Source organism: Pipistrellus hanaki (assembly GCF_964339955.1).
Source record: "Pipistrellus hanaki genome assembly, chromosome: 14".
NCBI lineage: Eukaryota > Metazoa > Chordata > Mammalia > Chiroptera > Vespertilionidae > Pipistrellus > Pipistrellus hanaki.
Genome location: NC_140516.1, coordinates 1782941 through 1802863, shown reverse-complemented (window position 1 = coordinate 1802863; position 19923 = coordinate 1782941). Strand labels below are relative to the sequence as shown.

The 19923-nt window shown below is 40.3% G+C and overlaps 1 protein-coding gene across 4 annotated transcripts in view; it reads left to right on the top strand.

Moving 5' to 3' along the window:
- WAPL (WAPL cohesin release factor) overlaps positions 1 to 19923 on the top strand; it is a 92340-nt gene that overhangs the window by 8782 nt on the left and 63635 nt on the right. The window contains exons 3-5 of one of the 4 annotated variants that reach the window (XM_084904136.1): positions 9048 to 9216; positions 9946 to 10088; positions 13321 to 13421. In XM_084904136.1, coding sequence (XP_084760262.1) covers positions 9048 to 9216; positions 9946 to 10088; positions 13321 to 13421 — 413 coding nt within the window. Of the gene's footprint in view, positions 1 to 9047; positions 10089 to 13302; positions 13422 to 19923 lie in introns of all 4 variants that reach the window. The other 3 variants (XM_084904135.1, XM_084904134.1, XM_084904133.1) reach the window with 3 other exon arrangements.

Sequence of the window (19923 nt, the reverse complement as noted above, 5' to 3'; positions counted from 1 at the left end):
TTGACAGCATGGATAGACCTATAGTGTATTATGCTAAATAGAATACTTCAGTTAGAGAAAGACAAATGCTATATAATTTCACTTATCTGTGAAATATAGAACAAAATAAATGAACAAACAAAATTGAAATAGACTTATAGATACAGACTGACTAATGGTTGCCAGAGGGGAGGGAGGTTAAAGGGCTGGGTGAGAGGTGAAGGCATTAAGAAATACCAAATGGCCCTAGCTGTTTGGCTCAATGGATAGAGCATCGGCCTACGGACTGAAGGATCCTGGGTTTGATTCTGGTCAAGGCACATGCCTGAGTTGCAGGTTCAGACTCCAGTAGGGGGCATGCAGGAGGCTGCCAATCAATGATTCTCTCTCATCATAGATGTTTCTATCTCTCCCTCTCTTGTTCTTCTCTGAAATCAATAAAAAAAAGTGTGTGTGTGTGTGTATATATATATATATATATATATATACACACACACACACACACACACACACATATATAAAAGAAGTACCAAAAGTACCAATTAGTAGCAACAAATAGAGGGATGTAAAATAGGGAATATAGTCAATATATGGTGCCAGGTGCATATTGGAAATGATGGGGGAAGTACTGTGTGAAGTTTATGATTGTCTAACCATTGTGCCGTATACCTGAAACTAATACAAATTTGGGAATGTAAACTATTAATAAAAAAGTTGGAAAAGTGGGTAAGATTCCTATTATTTATTAAGTTCCTATTTTGTGCTGAGCTCTTTATATATCAAATAGAGGCCCAGTGCATGATATTCGGCACAGGTAAGGTTCCTAGGCCTGGCTGGCAATCAAGGCCAATCTGTGGGGTGATTGGGGGCTCCTCGCTGGCACGCGTCTTGGCTGGCCTAGGCCTGCAGGTTAGGGGCTGCTCCTGCATTGAGTGTCTGCCCCTGATGGTCAGTGTGTGTCATAGTAACCGGTCGGTTGTTCTACCATTTGGTTGATTTGCATATTAGGCTTTTTTATATAGGATTGATCCTTAGTCACAACTATGTAAGGCAGGCTTTACTCCCATTTTATTAAAGTACAGTTTAAGAGACTATTAAATGCAAGATATGAGAAACATGCAAAGTGCTGCTGTCTTCTGATGTGAATAATCTTAATTTTATTATAAAGCCTTGTATTTCAACTAATAGTCTATCACTGTATGATCAGTTTTGTCTTGATGTTGGAAAAAACTTTATTTTGATAAAGAACAAAATATAGATTCTGTCTTACCTCTATTTAAAAGTTATTCTTAAAAATAATAAGAACGATGTTCAAACTATTATAACTGACCTTATTTTTACAAGTAATAAGTATCATCTTTTCTATTTTTTGTGCTGTGTACAAATGAAAATTCAACAGTATATAAATTTTAAAGGAGGCGCTGTAATTTTAATTAAATTCATTTTGTTTTAAAGTAGAACTTTAATTTCTTTTTTTTTTAAGGAGTATTTGTTGTTTTTTTTTTTTTAATATATATTTTTATTGATTTTGTACAGAGAGAAGGGAGAGAGATAGAGAGTTAGAAACATCGATGAGAGAGAGTCATCAATCAGCTGCCTCTTGCACACCCCCTACTGGGGATATGCCCGCAACCAAGGTACATGCCCTTGACCCGAATCGAACCCGGGACCTTTCAGTCCCCAAGCTGACGCTCTATCCACTGAGCCAAACTGGTTTCGGCAGAACTTTAATTTCTTGCAGAAGATCTCCTTACTAGGATCTGCTGGTGTGGAACTCTTGGTTGGAGATGATAAATTTGAGGTTAAGCATATAAAGTTCCTTGAAAATATAGGGTTAGATCTAGTCATTAAGAAAAATGTGAGAGGAAAATCAACTGAGCTGTGAAGAACTTGTAATAGTTAATGGATGGAGAGAAGAGGAAGAAAAACTAGAAAGAAATTGAATAGGAGCAACTAGAGCACTTGAAGGAAAATCAAGCAAGTGATATTTTATGGAGACCAGCAGACAGCTTCATGGAGGACCAGCTGAATTGTAATGCTGCTGCAAAGTTGGTGAATACAGAGACTGCAAAGTAGGCATGGGAGTGGGGATACTGGATTGAAGTTGTCTGCGTAGTGAGAGCACAGTGAGGAAATAGAGTAGCAAGTATATGCAGTTGTTAAAGATGCTTGGAGGGGAGAATTAAAAGGGCAGCTAAAGTCCTGGAGAGCATGGCTCATGGTTGGAGCATCAGCCCAAGGACTGGACTGAATAGTCAGTGTTTGATTCCTGTTCAAGGGCATGTGCCTGGGTTGAGGTTTGATCCCTTGCCCAATGGGCAAGTGCGGGAGGCAACCAGTGGATGTTTCTCCTGTCTCTCTATCCCTCCCTCCCTTCCATTCTCATTCTCTCTCCCCCTCCCTCCCTCTCTCTCTCTTTCTCTCTCAAAAAAAAAAAAAAAAAAGGAAAATACCTTCTAGTGAGGATTAACAATAACAAAAGGGCAGCTAGAGATATCTGAGGTTTCTGGAAGATTTAATTGTATGAAAGACCCTGGAAGCATGGGGAAAGTGGTCTTGGGAGAGGGGTGCTGCATTTCCTGGACAGGAGGAAAGATGGATGAAAGTGGGAGCTTAGTGGGAGGATGGAACATAAGGTGGTTTGTGGACAGAAGCATTTTTCTCTCCCATGCAGTGACAGAAGAAGTCATCTTGGAAAGGGAGAAGATAGGGCAGGAGTAATGTGGGGGCTGGAAGGGAGAGGCAAAGAGTTCAAATATTGCAGAAAGTGGGAGAAGAAACTGCCCAGAGAGAGGATGTCTGGACATTATTGGGTTCTCAGTTGAAGTTTGCCATTAAAAATTCATGTCACTAATCTACCTGTTGTATGAGAGAATGTGTTCCTCTCTCCTCCCACCCCCTCAGTAGGTCCTATTAGTAAGAAACTACACAGAATATACAATATTGGGTAGGATAATTAGAATTATCCCAAATTGGCATTTTTATCTGACAAGATGTGGAATGAACAGATACAGAAGAAAGAAAATTTAGGATATTGCCCAGAAAGTGATTGAAGTGATGGACTGGGGGATTTAAAATGTTTAGTAACTGAACAAGCCTGGTAGATAAGAGGAAGGAGAGAAAGAGGGGTCAGTATACTGAGAGTCTTGTTAAATAAAAACAAGAATGGGATTACTGGAATAATCAAGTTGGAAAGTAGATAGGTTGTGATTTAAAAGTGGGTTCTTTGATTTTAGTACTTAAGAAATGAAGCCTTTTAGGACAGAAGGTCCTGATGAAGTTGTGAGAGCTAGTGGCTGAGATAGAATATAGAAGACTGTTGATAGGAAGTTAAAGAACTGGGAGGTTAGGGGAGTTTGGATTTGGTGGAATTCAAGATGATAGCAAAACTGGCATGAAGAGGTAGATTATAAATCTTGTGTAAAGTTCTTAAATGAATTAGAGGTTGTTAGATGACAGGTATAGAGAAGATTGGAGGGTAACTATCTAGGTGACACAAGACTCAAAAGAGTTGGCTTTTATAAGGATAGTGGAGTGGAGAAACAACATACCAGGAACCTAAAACCATCCCACTCTGAGATACTCAGGAGACATTTTGTTGTTGTTGTTAATCCTCACCCAAGGATATTTTTCCATTCATTTTTTGAAAGAATGGAAGAGAGGGGGAGAGACAGAAACCTCGATGTGAGAGAACACATCTCTTGGTTGCTTCCTGTACATGCCCTGACCAGGAAGGGGATCCTGCCTGCAGCTTGCAGCCAAGGTATATGCCCTTGACCGAAATCAAACCAGAGACCCTTCAGTCCGCAGGCCGATGCTCTATCCACTGAGCCGAACCATCTAGGGCTATGTTTATTTATAATTGGGTGGTTTATTTTCTCATTGAACTTCAAAAGTTCTTTATTGTGTGTTCTGGATACAGGGATTTTATCAGATATATTTATTGCAGACATTTTCTCCAAGTCTGTGGCTTTCTCTTAACAGTATCTTTTGTTAATGTGAATTAAAAAGCCACTATAGCCCTAGCCTGTTTTGCTCAGTGGATAGAGCGTTGTGGGCGTGCAAAAGGCAGCCTATCAATGATTCTCTCTCATCATGGATGTTTCTCTCTCCCTCTCCCTTTCTCTCTGAAATCAATAAAAATATTTTTTAAAAATCACTGTAGTCTTGGCCATTTGCTCAGTGGTTAGAGCATTGGCCCTCAGGTTCAATTCCTAGTCAAGGCCACTTCTGTTGCTAGTTCCCCAGCCCTGGTAGGGGCGCGGTGCAGGAGGCAACCAATTGATGTGTCTCTCTTATGTAGATATTTCTTTCTCTTTCACCCGCCTCCCTACCATTCTCTCTAGAAATCAATGGAAAAAATATCTTTGGGTGAGGATTAAAAATAATAACTTTTTAAGTAAAAATGAAAGTAAGCAATAAAAAAATACGGTTTATCTACTGTAGTTATTCAATTTTTTAGCAGCCATCACTGGTCTATACTAATAAAAGGGTAATATGCTAATTAGACCAGACATCTTCCAGATATTCTATTGAACAAAGCCATAGTGGCAGGGACCAAGGCAGAGGTGGTTAAGGGTAATCGGGTCAGCAGGGGAGAGCAGTTAGGGGGATCAGGCCAGCAGGGGAGGGCAGTTAGGGGTGACCAGGCCACCTTCTAATTAATTTCCTTTCAATGTGCGTGAATCTGTGCACTGGGTCACTAGTTTATGTATAAAATACAATGTCTGGAATTTGCTTCAAAATAACCCATTATAAAAAGAAAATAAATGGAGGTCAAATAAAATAAAATTGGCTATGAATTGAAGCTGGACTCGTGACACACACACAGATGCATACAACTTTATAAGTGTATATGCCACTGGTAAAGGGCCTAGGGGCGGGGGGTGGAAGGGAAAGGAAAGGGTCCTCCAGGGATGGAGAGCCTCCCTTCCCTTCCCACTTTTTAAAATGCTTCAGAGAATTCACTTCACTCATGGAAGCCTGGAATCATCTCACCGTTTAATTCCCTTTATAAAACTATGTATACACTTCTATTATTGCAAGTATTGATATGTTTGTGTTTTTATTTTAAGGGAATCATCTGTTTTCTTCCAAACGTAAGAATCCTTAAGAAAATAATGGGCATTTAATTAATCTTTTAGAAGTTGCTCACTGTTTTTTAGGTAAGCAGGAATAGGGCTTAGTGGAGCAATATGACTTGTCAAATATTTACACATCTAGTTATTGGCTTAGCTGTGTGGTTCAGCCCCATGCTACTCAGAACTTCCAGATTACACAGAGTCTTCATTAAGATCAATGCCCTCCCTATGTGTTACCTAATATATTAAATATTGAGTAACTATCTAGTGATGCTAAAATATAGTGATGCTAAAAGGCATTAAGTATCTGATTGCAGATGGTGCTTGGCTAAGTCTTGTATTGAACTTTCTATACATCCAGTCTTCATCCTCTAGCTTAGGGGTGTCGAACTCAATCAGAGAAGGGGCCAAAATCTAAAATCCAGCCTAAATCTCGGGCCGAATGGTTTACTGAACAGTCATAAACTGACAATGTCATAAACTGACAGCGGAGTGCAGTGATGACAGCGCGGTGCGGGCCACATTGCAAGGCCTGGCGGGCTAGATTTGGCCCGCGGGCCTTGTGTTTGACACATGTGCTCTAGCTTGAGGAAAAACAGTAAGCCTTGGAATGTAGTTTTGGATTCCTTGCATGAAGCTGATAGATAGAGGACATAAGGGAGTATTGATGAACTTGCAGGCTAAATTCCACTGAGTCTTGATAATAGATTATTAAAAATATATTCTGGCAAAGTTGTAATAGTTATGATAATATGCATTTGTGTGATGCTCTAGTATTCTTTTTTGTGTTTTTTTTTTTATTTTTTAAGAAAACCTTTTTATATATATTTATTGAGTTCAGAGAGGAAGAGAGAGAAAAAACATCAACAGTGAGAATGAATCATTGATTGGCTGCCTCCCACACGCCCCCTACTGGGGGCAGAGCCTGAAACCTGAGTATGTGCCCTAAACTGGAATTGAACCAGGAGTTGAACTATGACCTCCAGATTCATGCTCTTACCACCCGGAACACTGGCTGGTTACATTCTTTTATCTGTTCAACCTGCCCTGAGATGGATTTTATTAGTTGCTTTTATTAGGTGAAGGAACTGTCTGAACTTAAGACCTCATTTTTGCCAGTAAATGGTAAAACTGACACTATTCACTTAATTCCTAAAATGTTATTGAAGCTAGAAGTGCATTTTGTTTATAAACATATACATGTATAATACTAGATATAAAAAGAGTAATACTTAGCCTCTCTTTTAAAAAATCATCTTTATTTACCTCTTTTTAATATATTTTATTGATTTTTTACAGAGAGGAAGAGAGAAAGAGAGAGCGCTAGAAATATCGATGAGAGAGAAACATCGTCCAGCTGCCTCTTGCACACCCCCTACGGGGATGTGCCCGCAACCAATGTACATGCCCTTTACCGGAATCGAACCTGGGACCTTTCAGTCCGCAGACCGACGCTCTACCACTGAGCCAACCGGTTTCGGCTATTTACCTCTTTTTAAAATGCTTGATGTTTTGAGATGTTAAATGGGTTTATCTGTTTGAGAAGCTGGCATGTTTAAGGGAGGAGGGCAGTTGAAAGTAATTGTTGCTCTGCATTTTACGGTAAGATAGCCTTGCCTTACCTTCTGAAGGTATAGTTAGTTACCAATACTGGAGAGCTAAAGGATCAAGGACTGTAGAAAGCATTTCTTTTTATGTTGAAATACTCTTGTGGAGAACTTGGACAGCTTTTCTTATGCAGAACTTTTATTGATTAAATTGGCTTTTATCTGTGTATTTTAGAAGTTTAAATATGTAATGTACTTGAATATTTCATTTGTAGGACTGTTTATGAATTATATTTATTAATACAACTTAATTATATAGGGCTCTTTATTATTCTCTGCATTTTAAACAAAATTTTAAGACAGGCTCATAATACTTAACATGTAAGGTAGCCTGGTTATGAGAGTAGTTACTGTTAAAACATAATATGGATTCTTCTTTCTGATTTTAAGGGAAATTGTAATAGTAATTTGTTTTTTAAATATATTTCATTGATTTTTTACAGAGAGGAAGGGAGAGGGATAGAGAGTTAGAAATATAGATGAGAGAGAAACATCGATCAGCTGCCTCCTGTACACCCCCACCTGGGGATGTGCCCGCAGCCAAGGTACATGCCCTTGACCGGAATCGAACCTGGGACCTTTCAGTCCACAGGCTGACGCTCTATCCACTGAGCCAAAGCAGTTAGGGCTGGAGTAGTAATTTTTGAAAACAATGGATAATAAAGTTTATTCACTTAAATTTTTTATTTTAAGTTAGAGGTGTTTATTCATAAATAATCATAAGCAGCCTCATTAAATTTGTGACATTAATACAATGAAATCTATATAGTTACAAATATGATGATGTATGGAATTCAGTGACATTTCATAGGCCTTTGTATAGCTAAGTACTAAGTGTTCCCATAGGCATTTATTTATAAATAATTCCTTCAGTAACAGTAGAAAATAGTTTGGTCAGTGGCTTCCTTTTTGAACAGGTGAGAAAATTGGAGCTTTCAGGAAAACTCCCTAAGTTAGGAGTATTGCCTGAGCTCTAAAGAACTAGTTTAACTAGAGCAATACTAGTTTCCAGTCTCAGCTATCAGTGTTCTTTCCACTTGTTATAAAAGCAGTTATTAGGTTTGATTTTTATACTAAGTTTTGCTTCTATGCCTTTTAAAAGTAAGAGATGTCATAGTCAGCTTTTAATTTTTATTTTTTAGTATTTTATACTTATACGATTGGTACTTCTGAGATTATGAAAACTATAGTTCCCTTTTGCCTTCAGCTAGGAAATACCTAAGAATAAAACAGATATACCTGTAAATTAGATGCATTCTAAAGGCAAGTAAATACAAATCTTAAATTATATTTAAATCCATTGGATAGCATTAACAGTTGTAGGTACCTTTTTTTGTTCCTAATCCTCACCTGAGGATATTTTTTTCTGTTGATTTTTAGAGAGAGTATGAAAGGGAGGGGGGGGGAAGGAGTATGAGAGAGAGAAAGAAAGAAAGAAAGAAAGAAAGATCATTATAAAAGAGACACATTGATTGCTTTCTTACCACACACATCCTGATGGGGGCTGGGGATCTAATCTGCAACCTAGGTACATGTCCTTGACCAGGAATCTAACCCATGAGCCAGGACGAGTTTTATTTTTTGGCATAGATATTTGCCAGTGTTTTTCTATCAATGAGTCCTGGGAGAATTAATCATAATACCAGTTTGAGTCATACTTCTGTCTCATTTAGAAAGGTTAACAAAAATGTCTCTGATGATAAAAACAAAAGATAACAATAATGAATTCTTCAAGCACAAAATGAATAGGGAGTTTAAGATTTACTCCTGACTGATAGCATAAATAACTACTGTAGTCATTTAACTTGGGCCTCAGAACCACTGTTTAAAAAAACAAAAAAACTATTGAAGTCCTATGGCTTTTAAGATTTGAAGAAAGAATGGACAGCAGAAATAGTTAAAGAAGCCTGATCTTGGGACAAGTTTCTAGACAGAGCTGATCAGTCTCTGGGCAGTCTTATCCCAGAGAAATACAGACACACTGGGATGTTTTCATTGTGCTATTCTATTTTTATTCTAAATACATTTTAATTTAAGCATTTTTTAATTTGAAAAACTCTATACTTCTGAGGTTTGGCTGAGTCATTTAAGTGTCATTTTGAATTGATCCAGTTGCTTAGCAACTGAAATCTCATGAATTTAGGGTAATAATTTTAAGGGATTTGGTTGCCTAGGAAGAGGTCACTAGAAGACATGATATATATAAAAGGTGTAAGGAGAAGTGTCAACTATGTAAACATTAATGTCTTAATTTAAAATTATTGCAATCATTTCAAGGTTAATTGATTCTGTGGTATTAATTAGCCACATAAACTGTTACTACTTGTTAACTTTTACTTTGATGTCACTCGCTTTTAATTTCTTCATTTAATTTTTATAGATAAAGTGGAGAATTTTAGTGACGAATATGAAAAGGATAGTCACCATATTTACAAAAATGCTGAAGACAGTACTAAGAAACCCAATGCGGAAACTATAGTAGCTCCTGGATACAAAGCTGATGAAATCAAGGAAACAAATGATACATGGAATTCCCAACTTGGAAGAAGGTTAGAATCTCCATCAGAAATATCTCTGATTAAGGGATCTGTAAGAACTGGTTTGTATGAGTGGGATAATGATTTCGAAGATGTCAGATCAGAAGATTGTATCTTAAATTTGGATAGTGATCCTCTTTTGGAAATGAAGGATGAGGATTTAAAAAGTCGGTTGGAAAACCCAAACGAAGCCATTGAGGAAGAAGACATCATGCAAAGTGTTCTTAGGCCAAGCAATTGTAGGACGTACTGTAGGGTCAATAAAGCAAAATCTTCACAAGGAACATCCAATTTTGATAAGCTATTAGATGGCACCAGTCAGGCCTTAGCCAAAGCAAACAGTGAGTCAAGTAAAGATGGCCTGAATCAGGCAAAGAAAGGCAGTGTAAGCTGTGGGACCAGTTTTAGAGGGACAGTTGGACGGACTAGAGATTACACTGTTTTACATCCATCTTGCTTGTCAGTTTGTAATGTTACCATTCAGGATACTATGGAACGCAGCATGGATGAGTTCACTGCATCAACTCCTGCCGATTTGGGGGAAGCTGGCCGCCTAAGAAAAAAGGCAGATATTGCAACTTCTAAAACCACTACTAGATTTCGACCTAGTAATACTAAATCCAAAAAGGATGTTAAACTTGAATTTTTTGGTTTTGAAGCTCATGATGAGACAGGAGGTGATGAAGGGGGTTCAGGGAGTTCTAATTACAAAATTAAGTATTTTGGCTTTGATGATCTCAGTGAAAGTGAAGATGATGAAGATGATGACTGTCAAGTGGAGAGAAAGACAAGCAAAAAAAGAAAAACAGCTCCATCCTCCTTGCATCCTGTTCCAGAAAGCAATGATAATTCCCGGGACAGTCAGTCTAATACTAATAACGCAGGTAAGACTTTAAAAAATTTTTTTTGTATTAAGTGCTTTTCAGGCTTAAGCTACTTAGTTTCCTCCTAGATACTCAGTTTTAACTTATGTTTAATTTTAATAGAAGTACTATTTAGAACTACAGACTAGCTTATTCAAAGGTATAACATTTTAAATGTTAATCAAGTTCCACATTGTAAGGAGCCAATTTGTAGATTTTGGAATCTTTTCATTATTATTTATTTAATGGATTTTGAGAGGCAGAGAAACATCTATGTGAAAGTGAAACACCTGGAACTTCAATCGGCTGCCTCCTGCAAGCCCCCTATTGGGGATTGAGTTGCAATCTGGGTTTCTGACCCGAGTGGGAATTGAACCTGCACCTTTTTCAGTGCATGGGAGGATGCCCCACCAAGTGAGCCACACTAGCCAGCGTCATATTTGTGTATTAATTCTGTTAGCACTTGAGAATTTTAAAGAGTGTGTGTTTGGGATTTGAGACAAGGATAGATTTTGTACATTTAGAATTAAACTGATAGCGTAGATCAAGCATGTCAAACTCGCAGCCCATGTGCTGCATGTGGCCCACAACAAATATTTTTGCAGCCAAGCTAATATAATGGTATGTAAGAAACATTTTAATAAAAATTTCATAACTTAATTTTTATAGTATCCTGTCATACATAACTATTGATAATGAACTACAACGTTTGCTAATGACTGATAACTATAATCGTGTTCAATTCCTTTCCCTTACGCGCCTTATGCGCAGGAGTATCATTTCTCACCACTAATAACTGGCAGCGAATGTTTTAGCAGCCGACTGCTACGCCATTAGTTTTGGACTGACTTGTTGGGTGTACACAACAGGAGATATTTTGCTTTTGGAGAACAAGAAAAATAGGTTTATTTGTGTTACCCTTATTAATTTGTGCAGTTATTCAGTGTTGGGTAAGTTAATGTTCAAGAAAAAATATTAATTTTTCTTAAAATATTCTATTTTATGTTAATAATTACTCATTTATTTCAGCCTTTTGTATTCAGCATATCTCTACATTTCTATGAAAATTGAAGCTTTTGTTTTTTGTGGCCACATAAACTTAAACCTTGTTTATTTGGCCCGTCTTAGCTTTTGAGTTTGACATGCTTGTAATGGATGGTTGTAATGAGGGAAATATTAAAAATTAAAATTGACAAAAAGCCTTTGCATTTGGCTCAAAACTAACCAACTAATAAATGTTTAAAACATTCTAAAGAAATATTAATTAAATCTTAATCTTAACAATTATCCTCCTAGCCTCTGCTGGTGTGGCTCAGTTGGTTGAGTTTGTCCCAGGCAACCAAATGCTGCAAGTTTGATTCCCTGTCAGGGCACATGCCTGGGCTGTGGGCTGGATCCCCAATAGAGGCAGCCAATCGATGTTGTTATTCTGTCACATAGATATTTCTCTTTTCCTCTTCCTTCCTTGCTCTCTCAAGATCAGTAATAAAAACATTAAAAAAAACACTTTATGTAAAAAGTAACCCTCTTAAATTGATTTCATAAAATTAAAAAGTGATAAAGTATTTTTCCATCCTCAATGGTGAAAATTTAATTTATCTTTTAAGATAGTAGGACCAGTAATGACTAGAGGTCCTCAAAGAGTTGATAGCCTCCACTGTGAGAGACTAAAGAAATAGGTTAGCTTTGCAGTAATTAAGTCATTACTTGACAAGGGTTTTGTGAAGTGCATTAACTGCTGAGTGAGAAAGAGCTTTTCTGTATCCGTTCACTTCCGTAAATAAAGCTTTTATTAGGGTCATAGAGAAAGTGTCATGGTAAATTAGAATTCTAATCATATTCTTCCACATAGGTTTTCTCATAGTCATACTGGAGACTACCCATCTTTTTGCTTTATTTGGCCTAAAAATAGTTTTGCTAGATTTGAATCACTCTTATCTCTAAAAATAGAATTATACAGGAGTAGTCTCTAAGGTTTCACTCCTGACTCACCCACTGCAATAAAATAAAATAAAATGGTATTGTCAGAATTATTCATTTTGTCTTGAATCTCTTCTGGAAAACTGATGATTGCAGAAACCTTGCTAGTTTCTGAGAGCTGACTGTTGTTCTCTGGGAGGGTGGGGTGAGGGTGATAAGTAAAAATGTATGCTAACCTTGATAGCAAATTACCTTAATCTGCAATTGAGCATCTCTGGCTGAAGTTTACATCTTGGAATATGTAGTTTTTTAAACTTTACAATGAGAAACCATTAGGCTCCCTTTCAAAAATTTCAGGTTGATACCAAAAATTAAATTAGAGATCATTTTAAATTAGAGACCATTTGAGTTGAAATTAGAGTCTTCATATAATTATAACAGGAGTAGCAAACATTTTAAAATTTTGACTTGGAGAAAAGTCTATTTTTGTGTTTTATTTTAAGCTTGAAAATAAAAATTTATAGCTATCTGGGAATTAATCTGATCTTTTGGTTAGGTTTGTGTGAACACTCCCCTCCCCCAAATCATTTACGTACATTGTATTTGGTCATTTTGTATCTTTTGCCAAAGATAGTAATCCTTTAAAAATTTTATTTTCAAAATACATTTTATTGATTTTTTTACAGAGAGGAAGGGAGAGGGAGAGTTAGAAACATCAATGAGGGAGAAACATCCATCAGCTGCCTCCTGCACACCCACTACTAGGGATGTGCCCGCAACTAAGGTACATGCCCTTGACCGGAATTGAACCTGGGACCCTTGAGTCCGCAGGCCAATGCTCTGTCCACCGAACCAAACTGGCTAGAGCTAAAAATTTTATTTTTAAATGTATCTTTGTAGATGTAAGTGGGCCTACTTTGAAGCCCAACATGATTGTGTCTTTAAATTCTAGGAAAATGTTTAAGATAGATACCACTTGATATTATGTATGTGTTTAAACTAGGTCATACCAATGTCAATGTTCATAGGTATCCAGCAGTTATTTTGTAAAATAATTGATTTTGCCATTTATACAAAATAAAAACTGGAGCAAGTAGGTTTCTCAATTTTTTCTTGATGGTGGGGGTGGAACAAGTGACAAATAGGGTGAGAATGGGAGAATGAGCTAATATTTTTGGCAGTATTTTATCAACTGTGTCGTGCTTTTATTCCTTTATTGTTTTTGCCCCTCTCCCCTCCCCACGAAATGTCCATAGATTGTTTGGTAGATAATTTGAAATCTTAGAAAGCTAGATAGTTTTGATTACCATTTCAGAAAACTTGGATTTTACAGAAGACTTGCCTGGTGTTCCTGAAAGTGTGAAGAAGCCCCCAAGTAAACAAGGAGATAAATCAAAGGAAAATACCAGAAAGATTTTTAGTGGCCCCAAACGGGTAAGTAAAGCATTATCAGTGACTCGTATTATTTTTATTAGAGGGCTCAACTCTTAATATTTTTATTTGAAAAATACTAACAAACATTAAGGCAATTAAATTTTCTTGCAAAAAATAAATGTCATTTTTTTAAAAAGGTAACCATTTTTTTAATAAATATATATTATATACAAATATACAATTTAGTGACATTAAATACATTCACAATGTTGTGTAACCCGAAGCATTTTAATCCTCTCCAACAAAAACTTTGTACCCATTAAACAATAACTCATGACTCCTCCTATACTCCTTCCAGTCCTAGTAAACGCTATTCTACTTTCTGTTTCTACTAGGCGCGGGTGGTTGTCCCTCTGCCCAGCCTGCACCCTCTCCAGTCTGGGACTCTAGGGGGATGTCCGACTGCCGGATGTCCCTGTGGGATTGGGCCTAAACCAGCAGCCGGATATCCCTCTTATAGTCCGGGACTGCTAGCTTGCAACTGCTTACCTGCCTGCGTGCTTGATAGCCCCTAACCGCTTCTGCCTGACAGCCTGATCACCCCTAACCATTCCCATGCCAGCCTGATTGATGTCTAACTGCCCTCCGCTACTGGCCTAGTCACCCCCAACTGCCCTCTTCTACAGACCTAATCTCCCCCAACTGCCCTCCCCTGCCAACCTGATCGCCCACAACTGCATCTTGTGCCAGGGTATGATGGTCAGTTTGCACATTACCTCTTTATTATATAGGATGAACTTGCCTATTGTAGGTATCTCATTTGAGTTATTTTATTATGTATAATCTTGTCAAGGTCCATCCATGTTGTAGCCTATATAAAAATTCCATTCCTTTTTATAGCTGAACTAGAGGCCTGATGCACAAAGATTTGTGCAAGAATGGGCCTTCCTTCCCCTAGCTGTGGGCACCACCTTCACTCTGGCCGGAGCCACCTTTCTGCCTTCCCATGCTGCCCTGGGGCCTGGAACGGCTATGGGGGTGCGGAACACCTGCACTGTCACCATGGTGACGACGCAAGCGTCCCACCCTGCCCCTAGCCGCTTGATGCCTGAATATGCACATTAACCTGCCATCTTTGTTGGGTTAATTTGCATAATCCTGATTGGCTGGTGGGCGTCATGAAGGTACGGTCAATTTGCATCTTACTCTTTTATTAGTGTAGACAACACCCCATTGTTTAGCTATTCATCTGTTGGTGAACACTTGGGTTGTTTTTACCTTTTGGCTATTTGGATCCCTGTTTTTAATTCTTTTGGATTTGTCCTTGGAGTAGAATTTTGGGGACATATGGTAGATCTTTGTTGAACTGTCCCAACTGTTTTCCACCTTGACTGTACCATTTACATTCCCAACAGTAATGCACAAGGGTTCTAATTTCTTCACATCATCACCGGCACACCTTTTCTGAGTTTTTAATATGTTTTTATTGATTTATGAGAGGGGGAGAGAGAGAGAAACAGCAGTGAGAGAAACAGCAATTGGCTGGCTCCTGCACACCCCCTACTGGTGATCCATCCTGAAAACTGGACATGTGCCCTGACTAGGAATCCAAATGGTGACATCTTGGTGCATGGCTTGGTGTTTAACCACTGAGCAACACCAGCTCAGTGGTTAAACATCACCTGAGGGGTTTTTTAATAATAACTATTATAAAGGCTGTGAAATGGTTATCTGCTTGTGGTTTGTTTTGCTAACTAGTGATGTTGAGCCTCTTTTCATGTACTTGCCATTTTTATATCTGTTTTGGAGAAATGTCTATGCAGGTACTTTGCTCATTTTTGAATTGAGTTTGTTTTTATTGTTGAGGAGTCATTTATATATTCTTGATATTAACCCCTTCTTAGATATATAATTTTTCACATAGATTCCCCCATCCTATGAATTCTCTCTTTACTCACTTGATAGTGTGCTTAAATGTACAAAAGTTGTTTCAGCAAACTCCAATTTATTTTTTCTAATCTGTGCTTTTAATGTCATATCCAAGAAATCACTGCCAAATTGAATGTCATGTAACTTTTCAACTGTTCTAAAAGATTTATAGTTTTAAATTTCATATTGAAATCTTTTATTTATTTTGAGTTAATTTGTGTATATGATAAAAGTTAAGGGTCCAACTTCATTCTTAATGCAATATGTAAGTCATAATGTAGTTCAGCATAGATTTTGAGAATAATTTGTTTGGCTTTGCCTTTTTATTAAAAACTAGAGGCCCGGTGCACGAAATTCATGCATGGGGCGATGGGGGTGGGGGTGTCCCTCGGCCCAGCCTTCACCCTTTCCAATCTGAGACCCCTCGAGGGATGTTCGACTATCCGTTTAGGCACAATCCTGGTGGGAACGGGCCTTAACGGACAGTTAGACATCCCTTTCACAATCCAGGACTGCTGGCTCCCAACTGCTCGCCTGCCTAAAAGCCTGGTCGCCCTCAACTGCCCTCCCCTGCAGGCCTGGTCTCCCCCCCAACTACCTCCCCTGCAGGCTTGTTCCCCCCGAACTGCCTTTTCCTGCAGGCCTGGCCTCCCCCAACTGCCCGTCTCTGCAGGCATGGTCCCCTCAACTGCCCTCCCCTGCAGGCTTGGTCCCTTCAACTGCCCTCCCCTGCAGGCCTGGTCCCCTCAACTGCCTTCCCCTGCAGGACTGGTCCCCCCTAACTGCCCTCCACTTCCTGCCTGGTCCCCCCTCCCCCCAACTACCCTCCCCTGCAGGCGTGGTCCCCCCCCCCAACATCCCTCCCTTGTAGGCCTGGTCACCTCAGCTGCCCTCCCCTGTTGGCCCGGTCACCCATAACTGTCTTTTATTGCAGGCCTGGTCGCCCCCAACTGCCCTCACCTGCCGGCCTGTTTGCTCCAACTACCCTTTCCTGCCGAACCTGCGCCCCCCCCCCCCAATTGTCCTCCCTGCAGACTGCCCCCCCCCCACTGCCCTCCACTTCCTGCTTGGTCCCCCCCAACTACTCTCCCCTGCAGGCCTGGTTTCCCCACAACTACCCTCCCCTGCAGTCCTGGTCCCCCCCATCCCAATATCCCTCCCCTGCAGGCTTGGTCCCCTCAGCTGCCCTCTGCTGGCCTGGTCATCCCTAACTGTCCTACCCTGGAGGCCCCGGTTGCCTCCAACTGCCCTCCTCTGCTGGCCTGTTCACCCCTAACTACCCTCTCCTGCCAAACCTGGCCCTCCCAATTGCCCTCCCCTGCAAGCCTGGTCCCCCCGGACTTCCCTCCCCTGCCTGCCTGGTTCCCCTCAACTGCTCTCCCCTGCAGATCCCTCCCCTGCCTGCCTGGTCTCCCTCAACTGCCCATCTCTACAGGCCTGATTCTCACGCGCCCCCCCCCCCCTCCCGCCTTCCCCTGCTGACCTGGTCCCCTCAGCTGCCCTCCCCTGCAGGCCTAGCCCCCCCCCCCCCCACCTGCCCTCCTCTGCAGGCATGGTCCTCCCAACTGCCCTCTCCTGCAGGCCTGGTCCCCCCCAACTATCCTCCCCTGCAGGCCTGGTCCCCTCTACTGCCTGCCTGGTTCCCCCCCAACTGCCCTCCCCTGCAGGCCTGATCCCCCCAACTGCATCTACTGCCTGTCGTCCCCCCTCCCCCCCCCCAACTGCCCTCTCCTGCTTGCCTGATTGTCCACAACTGACCTCCCCTGCTAGCCATCTTGTGGCAGCCATCTTGTGTCCACATGGGGACTGCCACCTTGTGTGTTGTAATGATCAATTTGCATATTACTCTTTCATTGGTTAGGATTAGAGGCCCAGTGCACGAATTCGTGCACAGGTGGGGTACCTCAGCCTGGCTAGCAATCGGGGCCAATCAGGCTGGCCGGGGTAGGGACCATGGGAGGTCTGCCAGCCGTGGGAGGTTGGTTGTGGGAGCGCACTGACCATCTGGCCAGCCATCAGGGAGGGACCGTGGGAGGTTGGCTGAGCACACGTCATAGTGACCAGTTGACTGGTTGTTTGGTCGACCGGTCATTTGGTCAACTGGTCGTAACAGTTGCTTAGGCTTTATATATACAGATGTCTTTACTTAAATAGTTTGTTAGAGTGATAAATGTTACTGAAAATCAGTTTGAAATTGTCTAATCTTTTTGTTAGATTGAGCCAATTTTAAGCAACTAAAGAATGAGTGTGTGTGTTTTTTTATGGCGTCCTTTTATTTTTTGTTCTTTTACCTTTATAAAGAGTCAGTGGGATTTTTGTCAAAGTAAATTGTGCTGTATACTCCTGGTGCCCAACTTCTACAAGAAATAAAAAGGTGCTTAAAGTTAATTTCAACAGAGCTAACTTGCCAGGAGTCAGGGTAGTATAAAGACTAGTCATTAATGCTAAGGTGAGGTTTCTGATTTATTGAAAATTGTGTATTGATTTCCAGAGCAACAGTTAAATCATTTGTTTAGTCTTACGACTACTTTACAAATCTTAAAAAAATGATTGAGAATCCCAAAGAGCTTTTGATTATATGTTATATCAATATTTATCAAATTAGAGATGTGAAACATTTAAAAAATACTAGTATTTCACTTCAAAGTAACAATAACCTGCCCTGGCTGATGTGGCTCAATTGGTTGAGTGTTGTCCCATGTACAGAAGGATCTCTTGTTCAATTCCCAGTCAGTCAAGGCACACGCCCAGGTTAGGGGTACGGTCCCCGATTGGCGTTCATGTGGGAGGCAACCAGTCTATGTTAGTTGATCACAGCAGTGTTTCTCTACCTCCCCCTCGCCCTTTCCCTCTCCTACCTTCTCTAAAACTAAAAATAACAACAACCCATTACATGTTAACAATATTTTTATGAAATAAATATTCTTTAAAAAATAGTGAATAGAAAGTTTTGCAACTTTCTTTAATGTTTGGCTTAATAGTCCCTAGCCGGATAGCTTAGTTAGGGCATTGTCCTGATATGCCAAGTTTTCAGGTTTGAGTCCAGTCAGAGCACATACAAGAATCAACCAAAGAATGCTTAAATAGTGGAACAACAAATTGATGTTCCCTCCCTCTTCCTCTCCCTTCCTTTTTCTAAAAACAAAAACAAAACAAAAAGAAAGAAAGTAATAGTTTGGCTTAATAAAAAGATAGCTGAATTCTCATATCCCCTGAATTAAGTATATTTCATTATGTAGTTTTGGTTGAAATATATGAAGAAATTCAGCCTTACACATCTATGTGGTATTTTCAATAGATTTTTCACATAATTGTAAACTCAACAAATGGGAATTTATTAAAGACTAGAAGCCTGCGCCGAAACCGGTTTGGCTCAGTGATAGAGCGTCGGTCTGCGGACTGAAAGGTCCCAGGTTTGATTCCGGTCAAGGGCATGTACCTGGGTTGCGGGCACATCCCCAGTAGGGGGTGTGCAAGAGGCAGCTGGTCGATGTTTCTCTCTCATCGACGTTTCTAGCTCTCTATCTCTCTTCCTTCCTCTCTGTGAAAAATCAATAAAAAAATATATATTTAAAAAAAAAAAAAAAGACTAGAAGCCTGGTGCGTGAAAGTCGTGCACTGGGAGAGGGGGTTCCCTAGTCTGGGACCCCTTAGGGGATGTCCAACTGCCGGCTTGTGGCTCGATGGCCTTCTGCTGCTGCACAGCCTGCTGCTTGAACTTCAGCAGCTGCTGCACATGCACGGATTGGGTCGCCATGGTCTGTCCTGCGAGCACCATTGAGTGGGTGAGTCAAGCGTGGAGACAGGCTCACCCTGAGTTCCCTGTGTTTCCCTGAGTCACTGAGTTGTTCAGACTGACTGCCTTTTACATAGAATGGCACTTTGATTGGGCCTAAGCCAGCAGTCAGACATCCCGGGATCCCTTGGGAGATGTAACAGTGTGCCAAGTGGCAGGTGGCCAGGGAAAACCCCCAATCAGGCGGGGCACCCATGCTGCTCACAGTCATCCCAGCCTGTTGCACCTGCTGTTGCCACTTGATAGTGTTGCCATGGAGTCAGGAGAGGCTCCTGCTGTGGCAGCTGCACTCATCAGCCGTGAGCCTGACTTCTGGCTGAGGGTGCTCCCCCAGTGAGAGTGAACGGACCACTAGGGGGCAGTTCCTGCGATGAACGTCTGCCCCCTGGTGGTTAGTGCACATCATAACGACCAGTCATTCTAGTCGTTCTTGCTGTAATGGTCGCTTAGGCTTTTATATATAAAGATTAGTTGCAGCTTGAAATCTTAGCACCATTCTAATAATAACTTTCCATGCTGTTAACATTAAAATCTATTTGTCTTGCACTTTGAATGGACCTTTTACATATGCCTGCTTTGTAACATCATACATTTGTCATTTGGAAAATTCTAGTTACACTGATTTCATGCAAATGGGCTCACACCTCATTATACAGTATCAAAATATCACAATACTATCACTAACAAACTCATCTGAAAAGCCTTTAGGTATTGGGAAGCTATCAAGTTCACAGTGGTAGATAAAAGTTCTTCAGGATTTTAGTTTTTGCTTAAAAGTTGAAATTTTTCATTGGTAGAAATGACTAAGAAAAATGACTGACAATTAGAGGCCCACTT